General features: G+C 38.3%; 1 protein-coding gene across 1 annotated transcript in view; it reads left to right on the top strand.

Moving 5' to 3' along the window:
* The window catches only part of UQCRC2 (ubiquinol-cytochrome c reductase core protein 2), a 33,014-nt gene extending 10,426 nt beyond the window's left edge, over window positions 1-22,588 (top strand). Inside the window, exons 7-14 of the mRNA XM_055409630.2 lie at window positions 499-596; window positions 3,068-3,125; window positions 6,488-6,583; window positions 6,908-7,107; window positions 11,687-11,767; window positions 13,733-13,809; window positions 15,819-15,972; window positions 22,318-22,588. Coding sequence (XP_055265605.1) covers window positions 499-596; window positions 3,068-3,125; window positions 6,488-6,583; window positions 6,908-7,107; window positions 11,687-11,767; window positions 13,733-13,809; window positions 15,819-15,972; window positions 22,318-22,401 — 848 coding nt within the window. The 3' untranslated portion in view covers window positions 22,402-22,588. The remainder of the gene's footprint in view (window positions 1-498; window positions 597-3,067; window positions 3,126-6,487; window positions 6,584-6,907; window positions 7,108-11,686; window positions 11,768-13,732; window positions 13,810-15,818; window positions 15,973-22,317) is intronic.
* Window positions 22,589-22,676: the final 88 nt, after the last annotated feature.

The following is a 22,676-nucleotide window of genomic DNA, read 5'->3' as shown; positions in this document are numbered from 1 at the left end:
CAGTGCCAGGGAGGAGTGCAGCTTGGCAGTAGCATTTGACCCCTGGAAGCTAGCAGTGTGACCTAACACTAACACTTTCATATCTTCTCTTATCCTGACAACTCCCTCATTACCTAGAGAGGGAACCTAGAAGTAAACAAAATCCAGATTAGCAGATTTAATCAAGGTGACAGAGCAAGTCGATGGCAGACAGTGATTAAACTCAGACTTCTGAATCTGAAGCCCAGGCCATTCTGCTTTCCAGATGATACTAGGTAGATTAAAGTTTGAGAAATGTTTAGGTGGATTCTGACATTTACAGGCTGCTATCAGAGAATCTTATTTTTCTCAGCACATTCGACTGGCAGAATTTTAGAAGTTGCTAGAGGTTAAATGATAATAAATTTTCGATGTTTGAATGCGATGACCAAAGTTGTATAGTTATTTTTGAGGCTTTCTACATGGTGTTGTCTTTATTTAAATAATGTTTCTGTACCTGCTTCTTTACTTATTTTACAGACATCATTGAAAATTTGCATGCTGCCGCTTACAGAAATGCCTTGGCTAATTCCTTATATTGTCCTGATTATAGGATTGGAAAAGTGACGCCAGATGAGGTACTGATAAAGCACCTTACATTTTTAAATGTGCTCATTTGCACATTAATTTGAATGTTCATCTACCATTCAGTTTTGTTTGCTAATTTTCTTATCTTCTAATTTAAGAGATTCTCTTGCTTGCTTTTTTTCCCATCACTTTGCTGCCTTTTTTTTTTTTTTTTTTGGCTATACCACGCAGCTTGTGGGATCCTAGTTCCCCTACCAGGGATCAAACCCATGTACCCTGCAGTAAAGAGCAGAGTCCTGAACCATCAGGGAATTGCCCATTCATCAACTTGCTTTTTAACTAAAATTCTGACTGAACAGTTTTTGTGTATCTTTCAACTAAAAAAAAAAATAGTGTTTATTATGAAAGGGGCATGTTCATTACAGAAATTTCAGAAAATAAAGACAGGCAAAATAAAGACCAAAAAAATCTCAGATGTCTGAAGGCACTCGTTAGCATCTCGGTATATTTTTCTTCTAGACCCTTTTCTTTGTATATGTGTCTTTTAAGCAGTATATAAATATTTAAATACCATAATCTTGTGACTAACCACTCACTCCACAGCCTTGCCTCCCATTCCGTCATCAGCCAGCTCACCAGCGCGTTTACCTTCTCCTGTACACCCGCCTCGCTTTGCTGGCAGTACAGATTTGTCATGTCACAGTTATGTATATATCATAGAACTTTGCTTCCAAAATATGGAACTTTAAGCATTAAATCTGCAAGTGTAGATTTGTGAATATAATATTAATTTTCTACTCTTACCATTCATAGCCCCCTTCCCCAATAATTTTTTTAGCAAAAGACATTAGGAGAAAAACGGAATTATCAACACTTTCAAAGTACATGTGACTCAGAAATTAAGGTTTTTTTTTTTTAATTCTCATTTCTTATTGTCCACTATAGAAAACTGAATTTTATTTCCCTTTCCTCTTTTGACTTATTTCCTGGTTAAGAAAACTATTCAGTTATCAATTTAATGCCTATATGGCACTTTCTAAAAAATTTAGAACTGGTATCATCCAACTTGGAACAGCCAGTATGTTTCATAAGACTGAGCTCTAGTGAGTTTCTGAAGCTTTCCAGAAATCAGATTCACTCTGTGAAGATACGTTATTGAGGTAGCTAAAAGAATGCACATAACAGAACATTCACCAACAGGGATGTCTATTGTAGCATTGTATATAATTGTGAAAAATTAGAAACAAGTTTAATATTCAATATTAGAGAACTAGTTAAAGAACATATTAAATATCTGTAGAATGGAATACTATTCAACTATTCAAGAGTAATGATTGGTAATGAAATTTTCATAGCATATTCTCAAGTAAAGAAAATAATTTATGAATAGGATGTATTAAGGGGACCCATTTTTCAAAAAGTAAGGTGTGTGTATCACAGAAAAATACGAAGATATTAACCATGATTATCAAAATTACTAGCATTTTTAAAATTTATCCCTAAGCTAAAGGAAATTCTAAAGAAATTGGTGCTAGAACACTTTGAGCAAAAGCAGCATTCAGTAGAAAAACAGCACCAGGAAGAAAATAGAATATGACTTTCCAAGATGGCTCCATAGATGGAGACAGCATTCGTTTTAGGGCACAAATTGTAAATAAACTGAGCTTCAGCAAGTCTAAACATTAGTCTGGGAACCTTTTTAGCCACCACCACCACCCACCCCCCCGCCATGAATTTTTAACACCACAGATATACAGTATATCTGTTTATGCACTGTATGTATATTTGTATATATAAAGGATTTCCTTTATTTCCTTCCCCCAAGAAGTAATTTTCACTCTCTTGGGAGCAGTAGTAAAGTTGAGATTGCATGTTTTAGCCCTACTTTTGTATAAAGATTCCAAGATTTCACATTGAATCTACTGTATTAGCCTATATTAGTAGGGAGACATTGATGAATTTTTGTTAAGCTCCCAAAATAATTCTGTAATCATCCAGGTTGGAAACCCTGGTATAGACAGTAACTTAATAGCAAAAAAATCTTCAAAGACAGGCAAGAGGAATATAGTGATATAACTATTAGCTCTACTGTAGAATGTTAACAATAGTGCTGTATTACTACCTGTATAAAGATGAACTTGATGTACTACTTAAATCACATTATAATAAAAATTATAAACTTAGTCCCATTTCTTCAAATTCAAGCTAATATGTGCTCTAATTTTTGTGTTTTTTTTCATTAACAGCTTCATTGAGATGTAATTTACATACCATACAGTTCACCATTTAAAATGCACAATTCAGGTTTTTATTCTGTTCACAGAGTTACATAACCATCACCACATTCAGTTCTAGCAATGGCTTTTAAAAGCTCAATTTAATTCAGTACTAGGTAGTTCCTTATAGTTCATTGCAGCAGCTTTTAAGCCTGACTTTATTTTCTGCTAAACTGTACTTTGACATTTTTATAGTTCTTTATATTTATACCAGTATAACCTGATAAATGTTTTCACTTTCTCAGTTACATGACTATGTACAGAATCATTTTACAAGTGCAAGAATGGCTTTGATTGGACTTGGTAAGTTGGCAATTACCTGCATGTCAGTTTGCTTCTTTTAAGAGTAGTTCTTTAACTCACAAACATAGAAAAAAGACTTACGGTTGCCAAGGGGGAAGCACAGGAAAGGGTTCGTTTGGGAAGAGCAGATGCAACCTATTATGTATAGAATAGATAAACAACAAGATCCTATGTTATAGCACAGGAAACTATATTCAATGAGAAGGTAGAATTATCCTTGAAACTGTAAAATCAGATACTATCATATGTAACTGTGTATATATACATCTTTTACAGTTATATCAGTATCTGGATAACTTACAGTTCCATGTTTCTTGGCTCCCAGAGAAAGTGGTAGATAGGAAATTCCCTGAGGTTGCTGACTTTTCCTTTGGTAATTGTTGTGGTAGTGAAAGGGACGCCTTTCCAGTGTATTGTAATTCTATCACTATGTTGGTAACCAGCCTTAATTTATAATATACTCACTTGGGTATTTTCTTAAATTCTGATTACACAATTCTCCGTATGTTGTTCTGTCTCATTTTAGAAAGTGGATAATTGAAAAAAGAGAAACTAAGGTGTGCTCCTAGTAGATGTTGCACTTATAGTTAAGAATAAAGATATTGTTTCACTGTCCCTGTATGCGTTACTTAAAAAAAGAGTAGTCCCTTAAGCTATAATTATGTGAATACTGGATTGAACACGATTTGAGAACTTACCCTCTGTTATGTCAGAAAGTCAGTATGTGATAGGATTTTTATATACATGATTTTTTTAATTTATTGGGCTGTGCTGATCTTTGTTGCTGCACAGGCTTTTCTCGAGTGGCAGAGAGCGGGGGCTTCTCTCTAGTTGCAGTGCACAGGCTTCTGACCGTGGTGGCTTCTCTTGTTGCAGAGCACAGGCTGTAAGACTTCAGTAGTTGTGGCGCACAGGCTTAGGTGCCCTGCAGCGTTTGGGATCTTCCCAGATCGAGGATCAATCCCAGACCTGTGTCTCCTGCATTCGCAGGCAGATTCTTTATCACTGAGCCACCAGGGAAGCCCTGATAGGATTTTAATAGCTAGTCTTTTGTGGAAACAACCTGAATGTCCACTGACAAATGAATGGATCAGGAAGATACGGTACATATATACAATAGAATATTATTCAGCCATTAAAAAGGATGAAATAATGCCACTTGCAGCAGCATGAATGGTTGTAAACATTATCATACTAATTGAAGTAAATCAGAAAGAGAAAGAAGTACCACATGGTATCACTTATACATGGAATCTAAAATACAACACTAATGAACATATTTGTGAAACAGAAACAGACTCCTAGAGAACAGAATTGTGATTGCTGAGGGGTGTCAGGAAGGGAAGATTGGGAGTTTGGGATTAGTAGATGCAAACTAGTATAGATAGAATGTATAAGCAACAAGGTCCTACTACATAGCACAGAGAACTCTATTCAATTTCCTGTGATAAACCATAATGAAAAAGTATATGTATAACAATCACTTTACTGTACAACAGAAATTAACACAACATTGTAAATCAACTGTACATCAATAAAATTTTTTAAATATCCCCAACACAGTTTTATAGTATATAAATAAATCCTCCACAACTCTGAAAAGAAAAAAAGCTAGTCTTTTTTTTTTTTAAGTGCTAACTTTTAAATTTGTTACAGTATTTGCAAAACCTATGACAAAGGGCAAATTTCTCTAAGCAAAGAGCTTTTTACAAAGAGCTTTTGTTTTAAGTACAGTTTAATAGAAAAATCTTCAAAGGGTTGATCAAACAATTCATGCAGAAAGTGTGTTATGTGTGTATACAATTATTGTAAAAGATGTAATAACTAAGAAATTTTTAATATGTGAAGTTGGCAAAAATTAAAAGACTGACATTACCCAGTATTAACCAAGGTATGAAGAAATAGGCACTCAAAAATTATTGGTGGGAGTGTAAACTGGTAAGAATTTACCCTTCAGAAATATTTTGACAAGTTTACAAAATACTTGCATGAGAATATTATTTGCAGTAGTTAGATTTTGTTTGTTTTATAAAAATTGAGGTATAATTCACATTGTGTAAAATTCACCATTTTAAAGTGCAGTTTTTGGTTTTTAGCATACTCAGAGTTGTGCAGCTATTGCCACTATCTGATTTCAGAACATTTTCATCATGCCCAAAAGAAACCCCATACTCATTAGCAGTCACTCCTCATTCCACCTCCTTGCATCTGGCAACCGGCAATCTATTTTCTATCTGTAGAGAGCTGACTCTTCTGACATTTCATACAAAGAGAATTATGCAGTAATAGCCTCTGTAACTGACTTTTCACTTAGTCACTTAGCATAATGTTTTTAAGGTACATCCATATTATAGCATGTACCAATGTTCCATTCCCTTTTCTGGCTGAAAAATATTTCATTACCACATTTTGTTCATTCGCCAGTTGGACATTTGGGTTGTTCCTGCATGTTTTAGCTATTAAGAATATAAACACTCGTGTAAGTTTTTTAACAAAATATCTTTTTAATTCTTTTTGGTGTATACCTAGGAGTAGAATTGCTAGGATTAGGATATAGGATATCTCTCTATTTAACCATTTGAAGAACTATCAGACTGTTTTCCAAAGCAGTTGAACCATTTTATTTTCCCACCAACAGTGTATAAGGATTCCAACTTCTCCACATCCTCACCAATATGTACTATCATATGTCTTTGATTATGGCCATCCTAATGGGTATGAAGTGGTATCTCATTGTGGTTTTTGATTGTAGTGATTGATAACATCTTTTTTTGTGCTTTTTGGCTATTTATGTGTCTCCTTTGAAGAAATGTTCATTCAAGTGCTTTGGCCATTTTTAAATTGGGTTGTTGTTCTTCATTGTTGAGTTGTAAGAGTATTTTATATATTCTGGATACTAATCCTTACCAGATACATTATTTGCAAATATTTTTCTCATTTTATGGAGTATCTCTTCGTTCCTTTTGAAAATGCCTCTTGATGCATATTGCAATATTGTTTTAATAGCCAGTTATTAGAAACATACTGATGTCCATCAGGAAGAGATTGATTAAATAAATAATGGTACATTGGTATAATAGAATTCTTTATAACCATTAAATGTTTGGTATAGTCCATTCAGAAGTAAATTACAAAAGACAAGTTAGAAACAGTATCAATAGAAGACACCATTTTAAAAATAAAAAGGATAATATTTACATAGAAAAAAGTTCTAGATGACAATATGTAAATGCATATCTCTGTAAGAGTAGCACTATAATATTCTAATTATATAATGAAGCATTTTTAAAATAGTAGGTATTCTACAATTGTGTTGTAGAAATTCTGGTTCTATAGTTTTTTGTTTGTTTCTGCTGAAATAGGTGTGAGTCATCCTGTTCTAAAGCAAGTTGCCGAACAGTTTCTTAACATAAGGGGTGGCCTTGGTTTATCTGGTGCGAAAGCCAAGTACCATGGAGGTAAGCATTTTGTTCTGTTAAGGTTAATTTACCAGGATGCCGCCTCTCCCCTACAATAGCATATTGGAGTATAATAGGCCTGATTGTTTACTACCAAACAGTATCAGTGTGGAAAGAGATAGTATCATTGTGGAAAGTATCAATTGCTTGGGTGTTATGTGTTAAGTATGCTTGTGAATGTGTTGGGGGAAGGGCAGGATAGCAAGGTGAGCACCAGGCCAGAGAAAAGCTTCATCTTAATGCAATAATACTGTCTCACAGAGAATATTGAAGAATAAAACCAAAAAGTGCTTTCTTCTTTGCTCTTTCTTTACGTGGCCCCAGGTGAAGTTCGAGAACAGAATGGAGACAGTCTCGTCCATGCTGCTCTTGTAGCAGAGAGTGCAGCCATAGGAAGTGCAGAAGCAAACGCGTTCAGTGTTCTCCAGCATGTCCTAGGTGCTGGGCCACATGTTAAGAGGGGCAGCAATGCCACCAGCTCTCTGTACCAGGCTGTTGCCAAGGGAGTTCACCAGCCATTTGATGTGAGTCTGAACAGTGAATATCCTTCCTGTTGTTTTCAAAGGCTTAGTGTTTACAGTGTTGTCCTGAGAACTTGCTCTTAGTGTTAATCTGCTTTTAAAATTTTAAAATTTAAGATGACACAAAGAAAATCTTTGTAAAATTGAAGAGGCAGCCAGGCTTAATTTTACTACCTTAGTGGGTCTATCAAAAACTTACTGTTATTCTAATATAAAAAGAATTGAATGCTTAAAAAATCCAAAATCCTCACTCTCGGAGTTTGCTCAACTTCATGTCCATTAACTTCATGTTCATGAACTTCATGTTCATGTCACCCTGCTTATTTAACTTATATGCAGAGTACATCATGAGAAACGCTGGGCTGGAAGAAGCACAAGCTGGAAGGAATCAAGATTGCCGGGAGAAATATCAATAACCTCAGATATGCAGGTGACACCACCCTTATGGCAGAAAGTGAAGAAGAACTAAAGAGCCTCTTGATGAAAGTGAAAAAGGAGAGTGAAAAAGTTGGCTTAAAGCTCAACATTCAGAAAACTAAGATCATGGCATCCAGTCCCATCACTTCATGGCAAATAGATGGGGAAAAAGTGACTGACTTTATTTTTCTGGGCTCCAATCACTGCAGATTGTGATTGCACCCATGAAATTAAAAGACGCTTATTACTTGGAAGGAAAGTTATGACCAACCTAGACAGCATATTAAAAAGCAGAGACATTACTTTGTCAGCAAAGGTCCGTCTAGTCAAGGCTATGGTTTTTCCAGTGGTCATGTATGGATGTGAGAGTTGGACTGTAAAGAAAGCTGAGCACTGAAGAATTGATGCTTTTGAACTGTGGTGTTGGAGAAGACTCTTGAGAGTCTCTTGGACTGCAAGGAGATCCAACCAGTCCATCCTAAAGGAGATCAGTCCTGGGTGTTCATTGGAAGGACTGAGTTAAGCTGAAACTCCAATACTTTGGCCACCTGATGTGAAGAGCTGACTCATTTGAAAAGACCCTGATGCTGGGAGGGATTGAGGGCAGGAGGAGAGAAGGGTATGACAGAGGATAAGATGGTTGGATGGCATCACCGACTCAATGGACATGGGTTTGGGTGGACTCTGGGAGTTGGTGATGGACAGGGAGGCCTGGCATGCTGCAGTTCATGGGGTTACAAAGAGTCAGACACGACTGAGTGACTGAACTGAACTGAAATGTCCATTAAGTCAGTGGCTCTGCCTAACTTATCCTCTGCTGCCACCTTCTCCTTTTGCCTTCAATCTGTCCAAGCATCAGAATCTTTTCCAATGAGTCAGTTGTTCGCATCAGGTGGCCAAAGTATTGGAGCTTCAGTTCGGTTCAGTGAACTTAATTGGAGCTTAAGCTTCAGCAATAGTTTAGGATTGACTGGTTTGATCTCCTTGCAGTCCAAGGGACTCTCAAGAGTCTTCTCCAGCACCTCAATTCAAAAGCATCAGTTCTTCGGCACTCAGCCTTCTTTCTGGTCCAACTCTCATATCTGTACATGACTACAGGAAAAACCATAGCTTGGACTGTATGGACCTTTGTCAGCAAAGTGATTTCTCCACTTTTTAATAGCTGTCTAGGTTTGTCTTAGTTTTCCTGCTCTGGGGCAAGTATCTTACTTTCATGGCTGCAGTCACCGTCCACAGTGAGTTAGGAGCCCAAGGAAATAAAATGTCACTTCTACTTTTTCCCCTTCTATTTGCCATGAAGTGATGGGACTGGATCCTATGATCTCAGTTTTATGGACGCTGCGTTTTAAGCCAGTTTTTTCATCCTCCTCTTTAACCCTCATGCTGTTTGCTTTCTACCGTTACATTGGTATCATCAGCTTGTGATACATCCAGCCTGGCATTTCGCGTGATGCACTCTGCATATAAGTAAAATAAGCAAGATGACAATATATAGCCTTGGTTGCACACCTTTCCCAATTTTGAACTAACACCAAAAAAAGGTGTCCTTTCTATCACAGGGGATTGGAATGTAAAAGTAGGAAGTCAAGAGATACCTAGAATAACAGGCAAGTTTGGCCTTGGAGTACAAAATGAAACAGGGCAAAGGGTAACATTTTTGTCAAGAGTACACATTAGTCATAGCAAACACCCTTTCCAACAATACAAGAGAAGGCTCTTCACATGGACATCACCAGATGGTTAATACCAAAATCAGATTGATTATATTCTTTGCAGCCAAAGATGAAGAAGCTCTGTACAGTCAACAAAAACAAGACCTCAAGCTGACGTGGCTCAAATCATGAGCTCCTTATTGCAAAATTCAGGCTTAAATTGAAGAAAATAGGGAAAACCACTGGCCTTTCAGGTATGACCTAAATCAAATCCCCTGTGATTACACAGTGGAGGTGATGAATAGATTCAGAGGATTATATCTGGTAGACAGAGTGCCTGAAGAACTATGGATGTAGCTTCATAACATTGTACAGGAGGCAGTGACCAAAACCGTCCCAAAGAAAAAGAAATGCAGGAATGCAGCATGGTTGAGGAGGCTTTACAAATAGCTCAGGGAAGAAGAGAAGTGAAAGGCAAGGGAGAAACGGACAGATGTCCCCAAAAGTGAATGCAGAGTTCAGAGAACAACAAGGAGAGAGATGAGAAGGCCTTCTTAAATGAACAGTGAAACAGAGGAATACACTAGAATGGAGAAGACCAGCAAGCTCTTCAGGAAAATTGGAGATACTAAGTGAACACTTCATGCAAGGATGGACACCATAAGGGACAGAAACAGTAAGGACCTAACAGAAGAGATTAAGAAGGGGTGGCAAGAATACACAGAAGAACTATACAAGAAAGGTCTTAATGACTGGATAATCATGATGGTGTGGTCACTCACCTAGAGCTGGAATGTGAAGTCAGGTGGGCTTTAGGAGGCATTACTACTATGAACAAAGATAGTAGAGGTGAAGGAACTCAACTGAGCTATGTAAAATCCTAAAAGATGATGCTGTTAAAGTGCTGTACTCAATGATGTCTTTAACACAAAATTGTAGAGTTAAGTATTGTTCATAATTTCAGCAATAGCACATGGCACAGGTGGGTTGTGCTTTAATAAGTCTTTGGCCGTTTGACATTTAACTGTGGAAATTAAAATCAGTCTTCTCTTTTTATCCGTCCTTTTAATACTTGAGTGGTTGTGTCGGACTTTTTTTTAAGCATAGGAGCCTTTTTTAATCCAGTACCATTTCCCAGCTGCAATGCCCAACACAAAAACTTTTGCTTTTAAAAAAGTAGAAGGCTTACTTGACAGTGAAACCCTTGGAATCTTCTAAACAGAGCCTTGGGGTTCCATGGAGCACAGTTTTCAAACCATTATCTTAAATTAGTCCTAAATTAGAGTTCCTCCAAATGGTCTTTCTTCTGGTCTGTGGTCTACTCTATTTTCATTTTTTCATGCTTTACTCTTTTCCATTGAACGTTAATGATGCTTTGGATAGTTGGAGTTTAATCCAGTGACGTAATTTAACAGAAATTCCTACTTTAGAATTTGGCCAGAAATTTGGAGAATGACTAGGTTAGTCTCAGAATTGTAATTAAACTTCAAGTGATTGAAGTGCATATCTTTGTGTGCTTCATATAGACAGAACCCATGGTTTTCAAACTTCACCTGGAATATAGTTTAAAATTCAGGCTCCCAGACTTCATTTGTAGTGATCTGAGTGAGTAGATCTGTTGTGGGAACCTGAAAGTGTGTTTTTTATAACAACTCAAGTGATCCTTGGACTTCCAGGTATCGGTACTGGCAAAGAATCCACCTCCCAGTGCAGGAGATGCAAGAGATGTGGTTTCAATCCCTGGGTCAGGAAGATCCCCTGGAGTAGGAGATGGCAACCCACTCCAGTGTTCTTGCCTAGAAATTTTCCATGGACAGAGGAGCCTGGCGGGCTACAGTCCATGAGGTTGCAGAGTCAGATATAGCTAAGCACATAGTGCTCAGACACACGAGTGATCCTTAGGTTACTGGTCCACATAAACACTGAAAAGCACTTTACTAGGATGTCATATCCACCTCAAGGAGCTTAACACTACTCAGACTATACACACAAATAGCCCTGTTTTCCAGAGGCTAAACTTCTTGCTCCCCTGGACACCTGCTACTAAGCAGAAAGAGTTTTCTAACCCTTTGACTTTGGTCTGTAGAAAAAGTAAAAGTGAATTGGTGAAAAGGAAGTCACTACCAACAGCAGAGGGAATAAAGCAGGTTTGTCTAATGTCAAAGATCATGATCTGCATCACTTGGCTGTACTGAATCTATAGTAGTAATGTAGTGATGTTTACAGGTTACTGTTTGCATTAACCCTTAACCATCAAAAGGTTAGAAAATACCAAGGAAAGTGAGCAATCCATTTTAGAAAGAGTTAAATGAGAAAAGTTAAAACCATTATAGTTCTGAAAAAGGTAACCTGTGTACAGAACACTCCAGTCCTTAATAGAACCAGTTACGTGAAATATTAATTCATCTCTTTGCTTATACTGTGAAGGTACATGTTTTTTCTAGACAACCTTAGGGAAACTACCCTGTTTTACCTGGTAGAATGACATACAGTAAAGTTTTACTATATTTCAGGTTTCCGCTTTTAATGCCAGTTACTCAGATTCTGGACTCTTTGGGTTCTACACTATCTCACAAGCTGCATCTGCTGGAGATGTAAGTTGCAAACTGAAAAATTCTCACAAGACTTTTTTCTCCAGTTAACAGTTTTTTAGTAAAAATACAGAATGTTTGAATACTGTGATTTATCAGAGCCCTGTCTAGTGTAATATCATTAAAGTGTTATCTGCTATGGAAGAAAGTTAAAAATAGAAAACATATATACTAATCCTTCCAGGAAAGAGGGAGGAAATGCCTCCTTGGTATTTTGGTTCTGTGTGGACATGTGGCATTAAGTTGCCTCTAGGGTATCTAATGGAGAAGGAAATGGCAACCCACTCCAGTGTTCTTGCCTGGAGAATCCCAGGGACGGGGGAGCCTGGTGGACTGCCATCTGTGGGGTCGCACAGAGTCGGACACGACTGAAGCAACTTAGCAGCAGCAGCAGGGTATCTAAATGGAGAACTCAAGTGAGGTCAAGGCCAAGATGTATACTGGGAATCCTCAACAGAAAAAGTGTGTTGAAATCAGGGTTACATATGCAAGTTTGTAGAAGAAAACTGAAGGTCAAGCGAGGGGAAATGGCCAAGAAAACAAAAAGAAGAGAAACTGGTATATTTGGAGACCAAGAAAGAGAGACTGGTTAACAATCTTTTGATCTACTCTGTATTAACATGCCTTTAGTTACCACAGGGAAGTCTGGTGGTTTTAGCAAACTTGGACAATATCAGTTTTTACAAGACTATTGGAAGTGAACTAAAGTTTACAATATTAAGAAATGAATGAGAAGTAAGAAATGCAAAGTTGGTGCAGGTATAGGGGAGTGGGTGGGATTTTAGTAGAGTTTACACTGAGATTAAGTAGGAAGAGACAGATATTCATACTGAAAGGAAAGAAATTGGAGTGAATATAGGAGATAGGAAATTATAGGTGGATTAAATCTTTAAAAGCAAGAGCAAGCAGGATCCAAAGTATAGACATTTTATCCTTGGACATAAAGGCTGATGGGAGAACAGGATATCAGAGATGAGGAAGTACATCCCTGGTGAGGTAGGAAGCTAAATCATGTTTTGAGAATAAGAGAAAGGAGAGTTTAAAGTAAGAGGATGGGGACAGATGAGTGCCTAGACGCACACAGAATGAGCAGAGCAGCAGATTCATAGTATAGTCAGATGTCTAGCCTTATGGAAAAATGGAGGAGGCAAGCTGTAGGGTTGATCCCAGGTTGGAATCTTGCAAAGTAGGCTGGTCAGAAGTATGAAGAGGTGGCAGGAAGTTGGAAAAACTGGTAGGAGTGGCTGAAAGGATAATTCATGGATTTAGGTTAAAGAAGTAAAGCCAGAGGGACATGATAGATTGAAAGTGGACAAATCAAGGAACTAGAGATGCTGGCAAAAATGGAAGATATGGATAGCATGATTAAAGACAGGCCAGAGGTCTTGGAATTGAGGATTTCAGTGTTCAGGTCTGGGGTATGGCTGTGGAAATAGGCAGCTCACTTGGAGGGTAAAGTAAGTTAACAGACCCCAAGTGATGCCAAGGTTGAGATGGAGCAAATCATGGGCCTGGTTTATTATACCCACTCACATCACTAGAACTTGATTCCTTCATGACTCCAGCATTCCAGGCATGGACAGTCTTTACAGATTGGCTCTGTATGGTTTACTGCTTTCTTCTTAGTGAATAGTAAGAGATAGCAGTATTAATTACATGATACTTTGAGAGCCTGGGGAAATTTAAAAGGTGCTTATTCTTCATAAGCAATTGTAAATCCCTGAGTTTTCTTTTCCTAAACCCTACTGCCATCCTCTGCCCCTTAATGTTTATAAGAAGCTTGGCTACTTGCATATTGTACAAACAACTGCTTTATTGGAAGTGTAAGCAGCACATACTGACTTACAAACTCCAGATGGACACAACTATTTCCATCTTGTGTTTCTGCCTCATAGAGGAGCATCTGGAAATAGTGCAGGAGACTCTGGCACTGATCAAAGATGACCAGCTTTTACTTCTCTGTCCTAGGTTATCAAGGCTGCTTATAACCAGGTAAAAACAATTGCTCAAGGAAACCTTTCTAATCCAGATGTCCAAGCTGCCAAGTAAGTTTCAATATTAACTTTCAGTTATTTGAAAGTTGTATTTTTTTCTAGTTACAATACTACTGTAACAAAGGTACAGTAGGATTGAAAAGTACAAAAAAGTATTTAAAGGAGAGGGAAATATATTCCTACCACCTAGCGATAAAATTGTTAACATTTTGAATATTTTCACCATTTTTAAACATAATTGTTAATACTGCATATATAGTTGTTAATAATTAACATGTATAGTTGTTAATAAATAATTATCTGTCATTACCAACCAATGATTCCTCTTTATAATGCTGTTTTCATTTATTCAGTTATTGAACTAATTGGTATGTCAGAATATACTTGTTGGCAGTTGGAAATTGTAAACTATAAAGGATATCTTTGGGCTTAAAAAAATTTTATATTTCACATTACTTGTTGGTATAGATTTGCAACTGGGCCAAGAGTTATAAATATTATAATGAAAGGCTCTGCATTAAAATATATGTTTGCGTTTATATATTTTGCAGTCACAGTATTAAAAGGTTGTACCAGTTTATAATCACATCATCAGGAGTGCCTGTTCCACCATAACCACTAGCAGCTTTTTTTTTCCTCTTTACTGATTTGATAGACAATAAAAGATACCTGTTTAAAAAATTGCAACATCCATCTATTTGGTGATTTTAAAATACAACTGTCTTCACTGTGCTAACAGCAAGTGCTAACAACAAACACCTGTTAACTCAGTAGTTCTGGGAGTTTCTTTAAAATAGACAAACTATGGACAGAGTTACAAATCAGCTTGCATTTTCATACAGGAGATTAAAACATTTAAATTTGACTTCATCCATTTAGGACAATTCAAAACGTGAATCCTTAAACTCAGTCTTCAAGATCATTTAGTATTGTCCACAAAGGAAGTTATGATGGTGAATTACAACCCAGGAGGGAACAGCCTTTTACCATTTCTCTTCTCATTAGTATTATTACATTTTTCATACTGTACACACTGAAAAGTGCATCTCTCAAATAAGTACAGCACACTTTATCAGATGTTGTATGCATGGAACCAAGGACTGACAGGACGCAGCTCTGCATGACTGCATCAGAAACAAATGCATGACAAACTGAAACACTGGATAAACAGAGGAAAAACCAGTTTCAAGTCTTAATTTATTTAAGAAAATGTATTTTCTTAATAAGTGTAGAATTTTGGTTATTAACACCAAGTTCTGGTTATTTCCTGCCGTTTTGACGGAGTTGATACGTTTTTGGTAAGGTTCTTAGTCCTCCTGTATTGAAAGAGAGAAAGAGAGGTGTCATTGCTGAAGGGACAAACTAATAATCTCTTGGTAAAGTTTACTGCAGGTAAAATCTTTTTTCAACTAAGCTGACAGTGTGGTAAAACTGCTACATTAAATTGTAATTATGTTTAAATGGAAGTCTTGCTACAGAGTTTGAGTTAAATAACTCAAGTGCCTTATTGAACACCAGTTTCTTTCTGGGATAATTATGAATTGGATTTTATTTCAAATCAATGCTTTTGTGCCCACATTTAAGCTACAGGAGCTTATAAAGACCTATATTCTCCTTCCCCACTTGTTCTGTCCTCAATGAGACAAATCCCAGTCCACAGCATTCTGCAAAAGGGACAATAAGAAGAGCCTACACAGGTATTTTCTTTAGTAGAGATATCTAATATTATCACCCAAAAGTGTATCAGGAGGCTGGAATTCCTTCAGTAATCAAGACTTCACACTAAAATATTTTTAACTAGATCTGAGTTCTAGTCTAAAAGCAAAATGCATTCTGTTGGGTTTTTAGTATAATCTTATAATGACAGCTTTCAAAATGATAATGTAAATAATAAAATAGTTGGTAAACTGAAGAAATGGAATGGAGACCTTTAACACTCTTAAAATTTCAAAGCTATTAGTTTGCATATTTACTCAAACATGTTTAAGGATTTGGGAACATACTTTAACTTGCTCCATAAAACTGCCTTCTGCCTTCCTTACACACCTTCCACTGGACAGGAACAAGCTGAAAGCTGGGTACCTGATGTCAGTGGAGTCTTCTGAGGGTTTCCTGGATGAAGTTGGGTCACAGGCTCTAGCTGCTGGTTCATACACGCCACCATCCACAGTCCTTCAGCAGATTGATGCAGTAGCTGACGCTGATGTCATAAACGTAAGCAAATGAAAATCTGTTTAACATCACATAACTTGTCCTTAATGATGCCATTTCAGAAGGAATGCATCAGGACTGTATATGCTATTCTCAGGGTGTTTGGTGTCTATCTGCCTGTGGTGTGGAGGCAGAGGCTCAATCCCATCAGATCTGCCTGTAGCTTCCTTGTCAACTCAGGAAGTCTATGTATTTTCCTCATTCAACTAACTTAGCATTAGGTTAAACTATTTTAAATTTTTAAAGATCAAGAAGAGTCAACTATTGACAGTTTCATATGATTCAATCTAACTGTCAAGTTTGGTGTTTTTCCTCCTCACTCCAAAATAAACTTTCTATCCTGCCAATCCTTCACAGTCCACCATCTCAAGATTATCTTTAGTCTTCTCAGCCTAAGACAATTTCCTGCCCTTGTTCTATTTTTCTTTATTTTTCACATATTGTCTCCTCTAAAATTGACTGGTTTTGAGGGCAAGGACTATGTGCTATACCTCTTTGTATTCCCTACTATGCCTAAAAGTACACGAACTACAAAATGAAGCCTAAATCAGTCCTTTCTGTGTTAAAAATGCCAACTCCCCTTCCATGTCACGGTCTCAACCATCGTCTCACCAAGGGGTCTATCCTTGTGGATGGAAAAAAAATGCAGGCTGTTGGAAAATAGCAATCCTGACTTGATTTCGCTTGGCGTCTAAATTCATCATCGTTGTTGCTGTAGTTCAGTCACTCGTGTCTGACTCATTGTGACCCCGTGAACTGCAACACACCAGGCTTCTCTGTCCTTCAACATCTCCGGGAGCTTGCTCAAACTCATGTCCATTGAGTCAGTGATGCCATCCAACCATCTCATCCTCTGCTGTCCCCTTCTCCTCCTGCCTTCAATCTTTGCCGGCATCAGGGTTTTTTCAAATGAGTCAGCTCTGCATCAGGTGGCCAAAGTAATTGGAGCTTCAGCTTCAGGATCAGTCCTTCCAATGAATATTCAGGACTGATTGCTTTTAGGATTGACTGGTTTGATCTCCTTGCAGTCCAAGGGACTCTCAAAAGTCTTCTCCAACACCACTGTTCAAAAGCATCAACTCTTCAGCACTCAGCCTTCTTTATGGTCTGACTCACATCCATACATGACCACTGGAAAAACCGTAGCTTTGACTATGTGAAACTTTGTTGGCAAAGTAATGTCTCTGCTTTTTAATACGCTGTCTAAGTTTGTCATAGTTTTTCTTTCAAGGAGCAAGCGTCTTTTTAATTTCATGTCTGCAGTCACCATCTGCAGTGATTTTGGAGCCCAAGAAAATAGCCTGTCACTGTTTTCATTGTCTGCCCATCTATCTGCCATTCAATTCAGTTCAGTCTCTCAGTCGTGTCTGACTCTTTGCGACCCCGTGAATCACAGTATGCCAGGCCTCCCTGTCCATCACCAACCCCCGGAGTTCACTCAAACTCATGTCCACAGAGTCGGTGATGCCATCCAGCCATCTCATTTTCTTGTTGTCCCCATCTCCTTCTGCCCCCAATCCCTCCCAACATCAGATTTTCCAGTGAGTCAACTCTTTGCATGAGGTGGCCAAAGTATTAGAGTTTCAACTTTAGCATCAGTCCTTCCAATGAACACCCAGGACTGATCTCCTTTAGAATGGACTGGTTGGATCTCCTTGCAGTCCAAGGGACTCTCAAGAGTCTTCTCCAGCACCACAGTTCAAAAGCATCAATTCTTCGGCGATCAGCTTTCTTCACAGTCCAACTCTCACATCCATACATGATCAGGGGAAAAACCGTAGCCTTGACTAGACGGACCTTTGTTGGCAAAGTAATGTCTCTGCTTTGTAATATACTATCTAGGTTGATCATAACTTTCCTTCCAAGGAGTAAGCATCTTTTAATTTCATGGCTGCAATCAGCATCTGCAGTGATTTTGGAGCCTAAAAAATAAAGTCTGACAGCTTCCACTGTTTGCCCATCTATTTCCCATGAAGTGATGGGACCAGATGCCATGATCTTTGTTTTCTGAATGTTGAGCTTCAAGCCAACCTTTTCACTCTCCTCTTTCACTTTCATCAAGAGGCTTTTGAGTTCCTCTTCACTTTCTGCCATAAGGGTGGTGTCATCTGCATATCTGAGGTTATTGATATTTCTCCCGGCAATCTTGATTCTAGCTTGTGATTTTTCCAGCCCAGGGTTCCTCGTGATGTACTCTGCATATAAGTTAAATAAACAGGGTGACAATATACAACTTTGACGTACTCCTTTTCCTATTTGGAACCAGTCTGTTGTTCCATGTCCAGTTCGAACTGTTGCTTCCTGATCTGCATACAGGTTTCTCAAGAGGCAGGTCAGGTGGTCTGGGACTCCCATCTCTTCCAGAATTTTCCACAGTTTATTGTGATCCACACAGTCAAAGGCTTTGGCATAGTCAGTGAAGCAGAAATAGATGTTTTTCTGGAACTCTCTTGCTTTCTCCATGATCCAGCGGATGTTGGCAATTTGATCTCTGGTGCCTCTGCCTTTTCTAAAACCTGCTTGAACATCTGGAAGTTCACAGTTCACATATTGCTGAAGCCTAGATTGGAGAATTTTGAGCATGACTTTACTAGCGTGTAAGATGAGTGCAGTTGTGTGGTAGTTTGAGCATTCTTTGGCATTGCCTTTCTTTGGGATTGGAATGAAGACTAACCTTTTCCAGTCCTGTGGCCACTGCTGAGTTTTCCAAATTTGCTGGCATATTGAGTGAAGCACTTTCACAGCATCATCTTTCAGGATTTGAAATAGCTCAACTGGAATTCCATCACCTCCACTAGCTTTGTTCGTAGTGATGCTTTCTAAGGCCCACTTGACTTCACATTCCAAGATGTCTGGCTCCAGGTGAGTGATCACGCCATCATAATTATCTTGGTCGTGAAGATCTTTTTTGTACAGTTCTTCTGTGTATTCTTGCCACCTCTTCTTAATATCTTCTGCTTCTGTTAGGTCCATACCATTTCTGTCCTTTATTTTGCCCATCTTTGCATGAAATATTCCCTTGGTATCTCTAATTTTCTTGAAGAAATCTCTTGTTTTTCCTTTTCTGTTGTTTTCCTCTATTTCTTTGCATTGATTGCTGAGGAAGGCTTTCTTATCTCTCCTTGCTATTCTTTGGAACTCTGCATTCAGATGCTTATATCTTTCCTTTTCTCCTTTGCTTTTCACTTCTCTTCTTTTCACAGCTATTTGTAAGGCCTCCTCAGACAGCCATTTTGCTTTTTTGCATTTCTTTTCCATGGGGATGGTCTTGGTCCCTGTCAGGACCAGATGCCATGATCTTAGTCTTTTGAATGTTGAGTTTTAAGTTTTTCACTCTCCTCTTTCACTTTGATCAAGAGGCTCTTTAGTTCTTCTTCCTTTCTGCCATAAGGGTGACGTCATCTGAATACCTGAGATTATTGATATTTCTGGCGACAGTCTTGATTCCAGCTTGTGCTTCATCCAGCCTGGCATTTTGCATGATTTACTCTGCATAGAAGTTAAATAAGCAGGGTGACAATATACAGCCTATGTTCTCCTTTCCCAATCTGGAACCAGTCCATTGTTCCATGTCCAGTTCTATCTGTTGCTTTTTGGCCTTCATACAGGTTTCAAAGGAGGCAGGTAAGGTGGCCTGGTATTCCCATCTCTTTAAGAATTTTCCACAGTTCGTTGTGTCCACACAGTCAAAGGCTCTGGCATAGTATAATGAAGCAGAAGTAGATGTTTTTCTGTAATTCTCTGGCTTTTTCTGTGATCAAACAGATGTTGGCAATTTGATCTCTGGTTCCTTTGCCTTTTCTAAATCCAGCTTGAACATCTGCAAGTTCTTGGTTCACATACTGTTGAAGCCTAGCTTGGAGAATTTTGAGCATTACTTTGCTAGCGTGTGAGATGAGTGCAATTGTGTGATAGTTTTAACATTCTTTGGCATTTCTTTTTATTGGAAGCTAATTACTTTACAATATTATATTGGTTGGTTTTGCCATACATTGACATGAATCTGCCCCGGGTGTACATGTGTTCCCCTTCTTGAACACCCCCCCACCTCCCTCCTCCCCTTATCCTCCCTCTGGGTCATCCCCGTGCACCAGTGCTGAGCATCCTGTATCATGCTTCGAACCTGGACTGGTGATTCATTTCACATATGATAATATACATGTTTCAGTGCCATTCCCCCAAATCATCCCACCCTCACCCTCTCCCACAGAGTCCCAAAGACTGTTCTGTACACCTGTGTCTCTTTTGCTGTCTCGTATACAGGGTTATCATTACCATCTTTCTAAATTCCATATATATGCGTTAGTATACTGTATTGGTGTTTTTCTTTCTGGCTTACTTCACTCTGTATAATAGGCTCTAGTTTCATCCACCTCATTAGAACTGATTCAAATGTATTCTTTTTATGGCTGAGTAATACTCCATTGTGTAAATGTACCAAAGCTTTCTTATCCATTCGTCTGCAGATGGACATCTAGGTTGCTTCCATGTTCTCGCTATTATAAACAGTGCTGTGATGAACATTGGAGTACATGTGTCTCTTTCAATTCTGGTTTCCTCGGTGTGTATGCCCAGGAATGCGATTGCTGGATCATATGGCAGTTCTATTTCCAGTTTTTTAAGGAATCTCCACACTGTTCTCCATAGTGGCTGTACTAGTTTGCATTCCCACCAACAGTGTAAGAGGGTTCCCTTCTCTCCACACCCTCTCCAGCATTTACTGCATGTAGACTTTTGGATAGCAGCCATTCTGACTGGTGTGAAATGGTATCTCATTGTGGTTTTGATTTGCATTTCTCTGATTATGAGGGATTTTTTTCATGTGTTTGTTGGCCATCTGTATGTCTTCTTTGGAGAAATGTCTCTTTAATTCTTTGGCCCATTTTTTGATTGGGTCATTTATTTTTCTGGGAATTGAGCTGCAGGAGCTGCTTGTATATTTTTGAGATTAATTCTTTGTCAGTTGTTTCATTTGCTATTATTTTCTCCCATTCTGAAGGCTGTCTTTTCACCTTGGCATTTCTTTTCTTTGGGATTGGAATGAAAACTGACCTTTTCCAGTCTTCTGGCCACTGCTGAGTTTTCCAAATTTGCTGGCATATTGAGTGCAGCATTTTCACAACATCATCTTTTAGGATTTGAAATAGCTCAGCTGGAATTTCATCACCTCCACTAGCTTTGCTCATAGTAATGCTTCCTAAGGCGCACTTGACTTTGCACTCCAGGATGTCTGCCTCTAGCTGAGTGATTACACCATCGTGGGTTATCTGGGTCATTAAGATCTTTTTTGTATAGTTCTGTATATTCTTGCCGCCTCTTCTTAATCTCTTCTGTTTTGTTAGATCCATACCATTTCTGTCCTTTATGGTGCCCATCTTTGCATGAAATGTTCCCTTGGTATCTCTAATTTTCTTGAAGAGATCTCTAGTCTTTCCCATTCTGTTGTTTTCCTCTCTTTCTTTGCATTGATCATTGAAGAACGTTTTCTTCTCTCTCCTTGCTATTCTTTGGAACTCTGCATTCAGATGGCTAGATCTTTCCTTTTCTCCTTTGCCTTTCGCTTGTCTTCCTTTCTCAGCTATTTGTAAGGCCTCCCCAGACAGCCATTTTGCTGTTTTGCATTTCTTTTTCTTGGGGATAGTTTTGATCACCACCTCCTGTGCAGTGTTTCGAATCTTAGTCCATAGTTCTCCAGGCACTCTGTGTATCAGATCTAATCCCTTGAATCTATTTGTCACTTTCACTGTATAATCATAAGGGATTTGATTTAGGGTATACCTGAATGGCCTAGTGGTTTTCCCTACTTTCTTCAGGTTAAATATTAATTTTGCAATAAGGAGTTCATGATCTGAGCCTCAGTCAGCTCCCGGTCTTGTTTTTGCTGGCTTTGTAGAGGCTTCATTGTATCCTCTTCCAAATGGTTGTCCTTGTCTTATATACTGTACTGTCACAAGTCCAACCCAGTTGCCTCCAACACCATCTTTGTTTAAAAAGTACCACTCCTCATGGTACCGCACTTGACGTAAACTAACAGACTGACTTTGAACTCTAAAGCAGTGGCGTAAAGAACCCTAGGATATAGTGTACCTTTGACAAGTCAACAATCATTGTATTTTCATTGACTCAAGCTATTTGCCATTGTAATACAGACACAGAGGCAGACAGCCGTGCTCCAGGAGGCTACCCTATTTTGCAATGTCAAAAATCCCTTTTCCCTCTTTAACAGCTACTGTCATCATTAGAGCATCATGCTTGCTCAGTCACACAAAGGATGAAATATTCAGAGGAATAGAAGTTTGTCTATTTGCTTATTTGTATTAACTTTCTGTCTTTGTTTCTGTCTTAAAGGCTGCAAAGAAGTTTGTTTCTGGCCGGAAGTCAATGGCAGCAAGTGGAAATTTGGGGCATACACCTTTCATTGATGATCTTTAATACTGAATCCCATATTGCAGGAAAGAACTGAACGTTTTGACAACCCAGAGCAGCAAATACATGAAAGTGAGAAGTCTCTAATGAAACATTTATCTTTTTTTCCAGTGAGATGAAACATCATAAAGCATAAATATAAGTAATTGTTCCCAACTGACCTAAAGTCAATAAAGCATTCTATTTAAATGTTTTTCTTGCATTTTTCCTAATCAGTTAATCAACAAGTATTTGTTTTATGTTGAGTTTTTGCTTTAGATGCTTTTAAGTAGAACAGGAAT

Source organism: Moschus berezovskii, chromosome 27, assembly GCF_049115385.1.
Source record: "Moschus berezovskii isolate FMDL1 chromosome 27, NW_MosBer_1.0, whole genome shotgun sequence".
Classification (NCBI taxonomy): Eukaryota; Metazoa; Chordata; class Mammalia; order Artiodactyla; family Moschidae; genus Moschus; species Moschus berezovskii.
The sequence above is the reverse complement of the archived record's forward strand: the minus strand, read 5'-3'. Positions and strand labels throughout refer to the sequence as shown.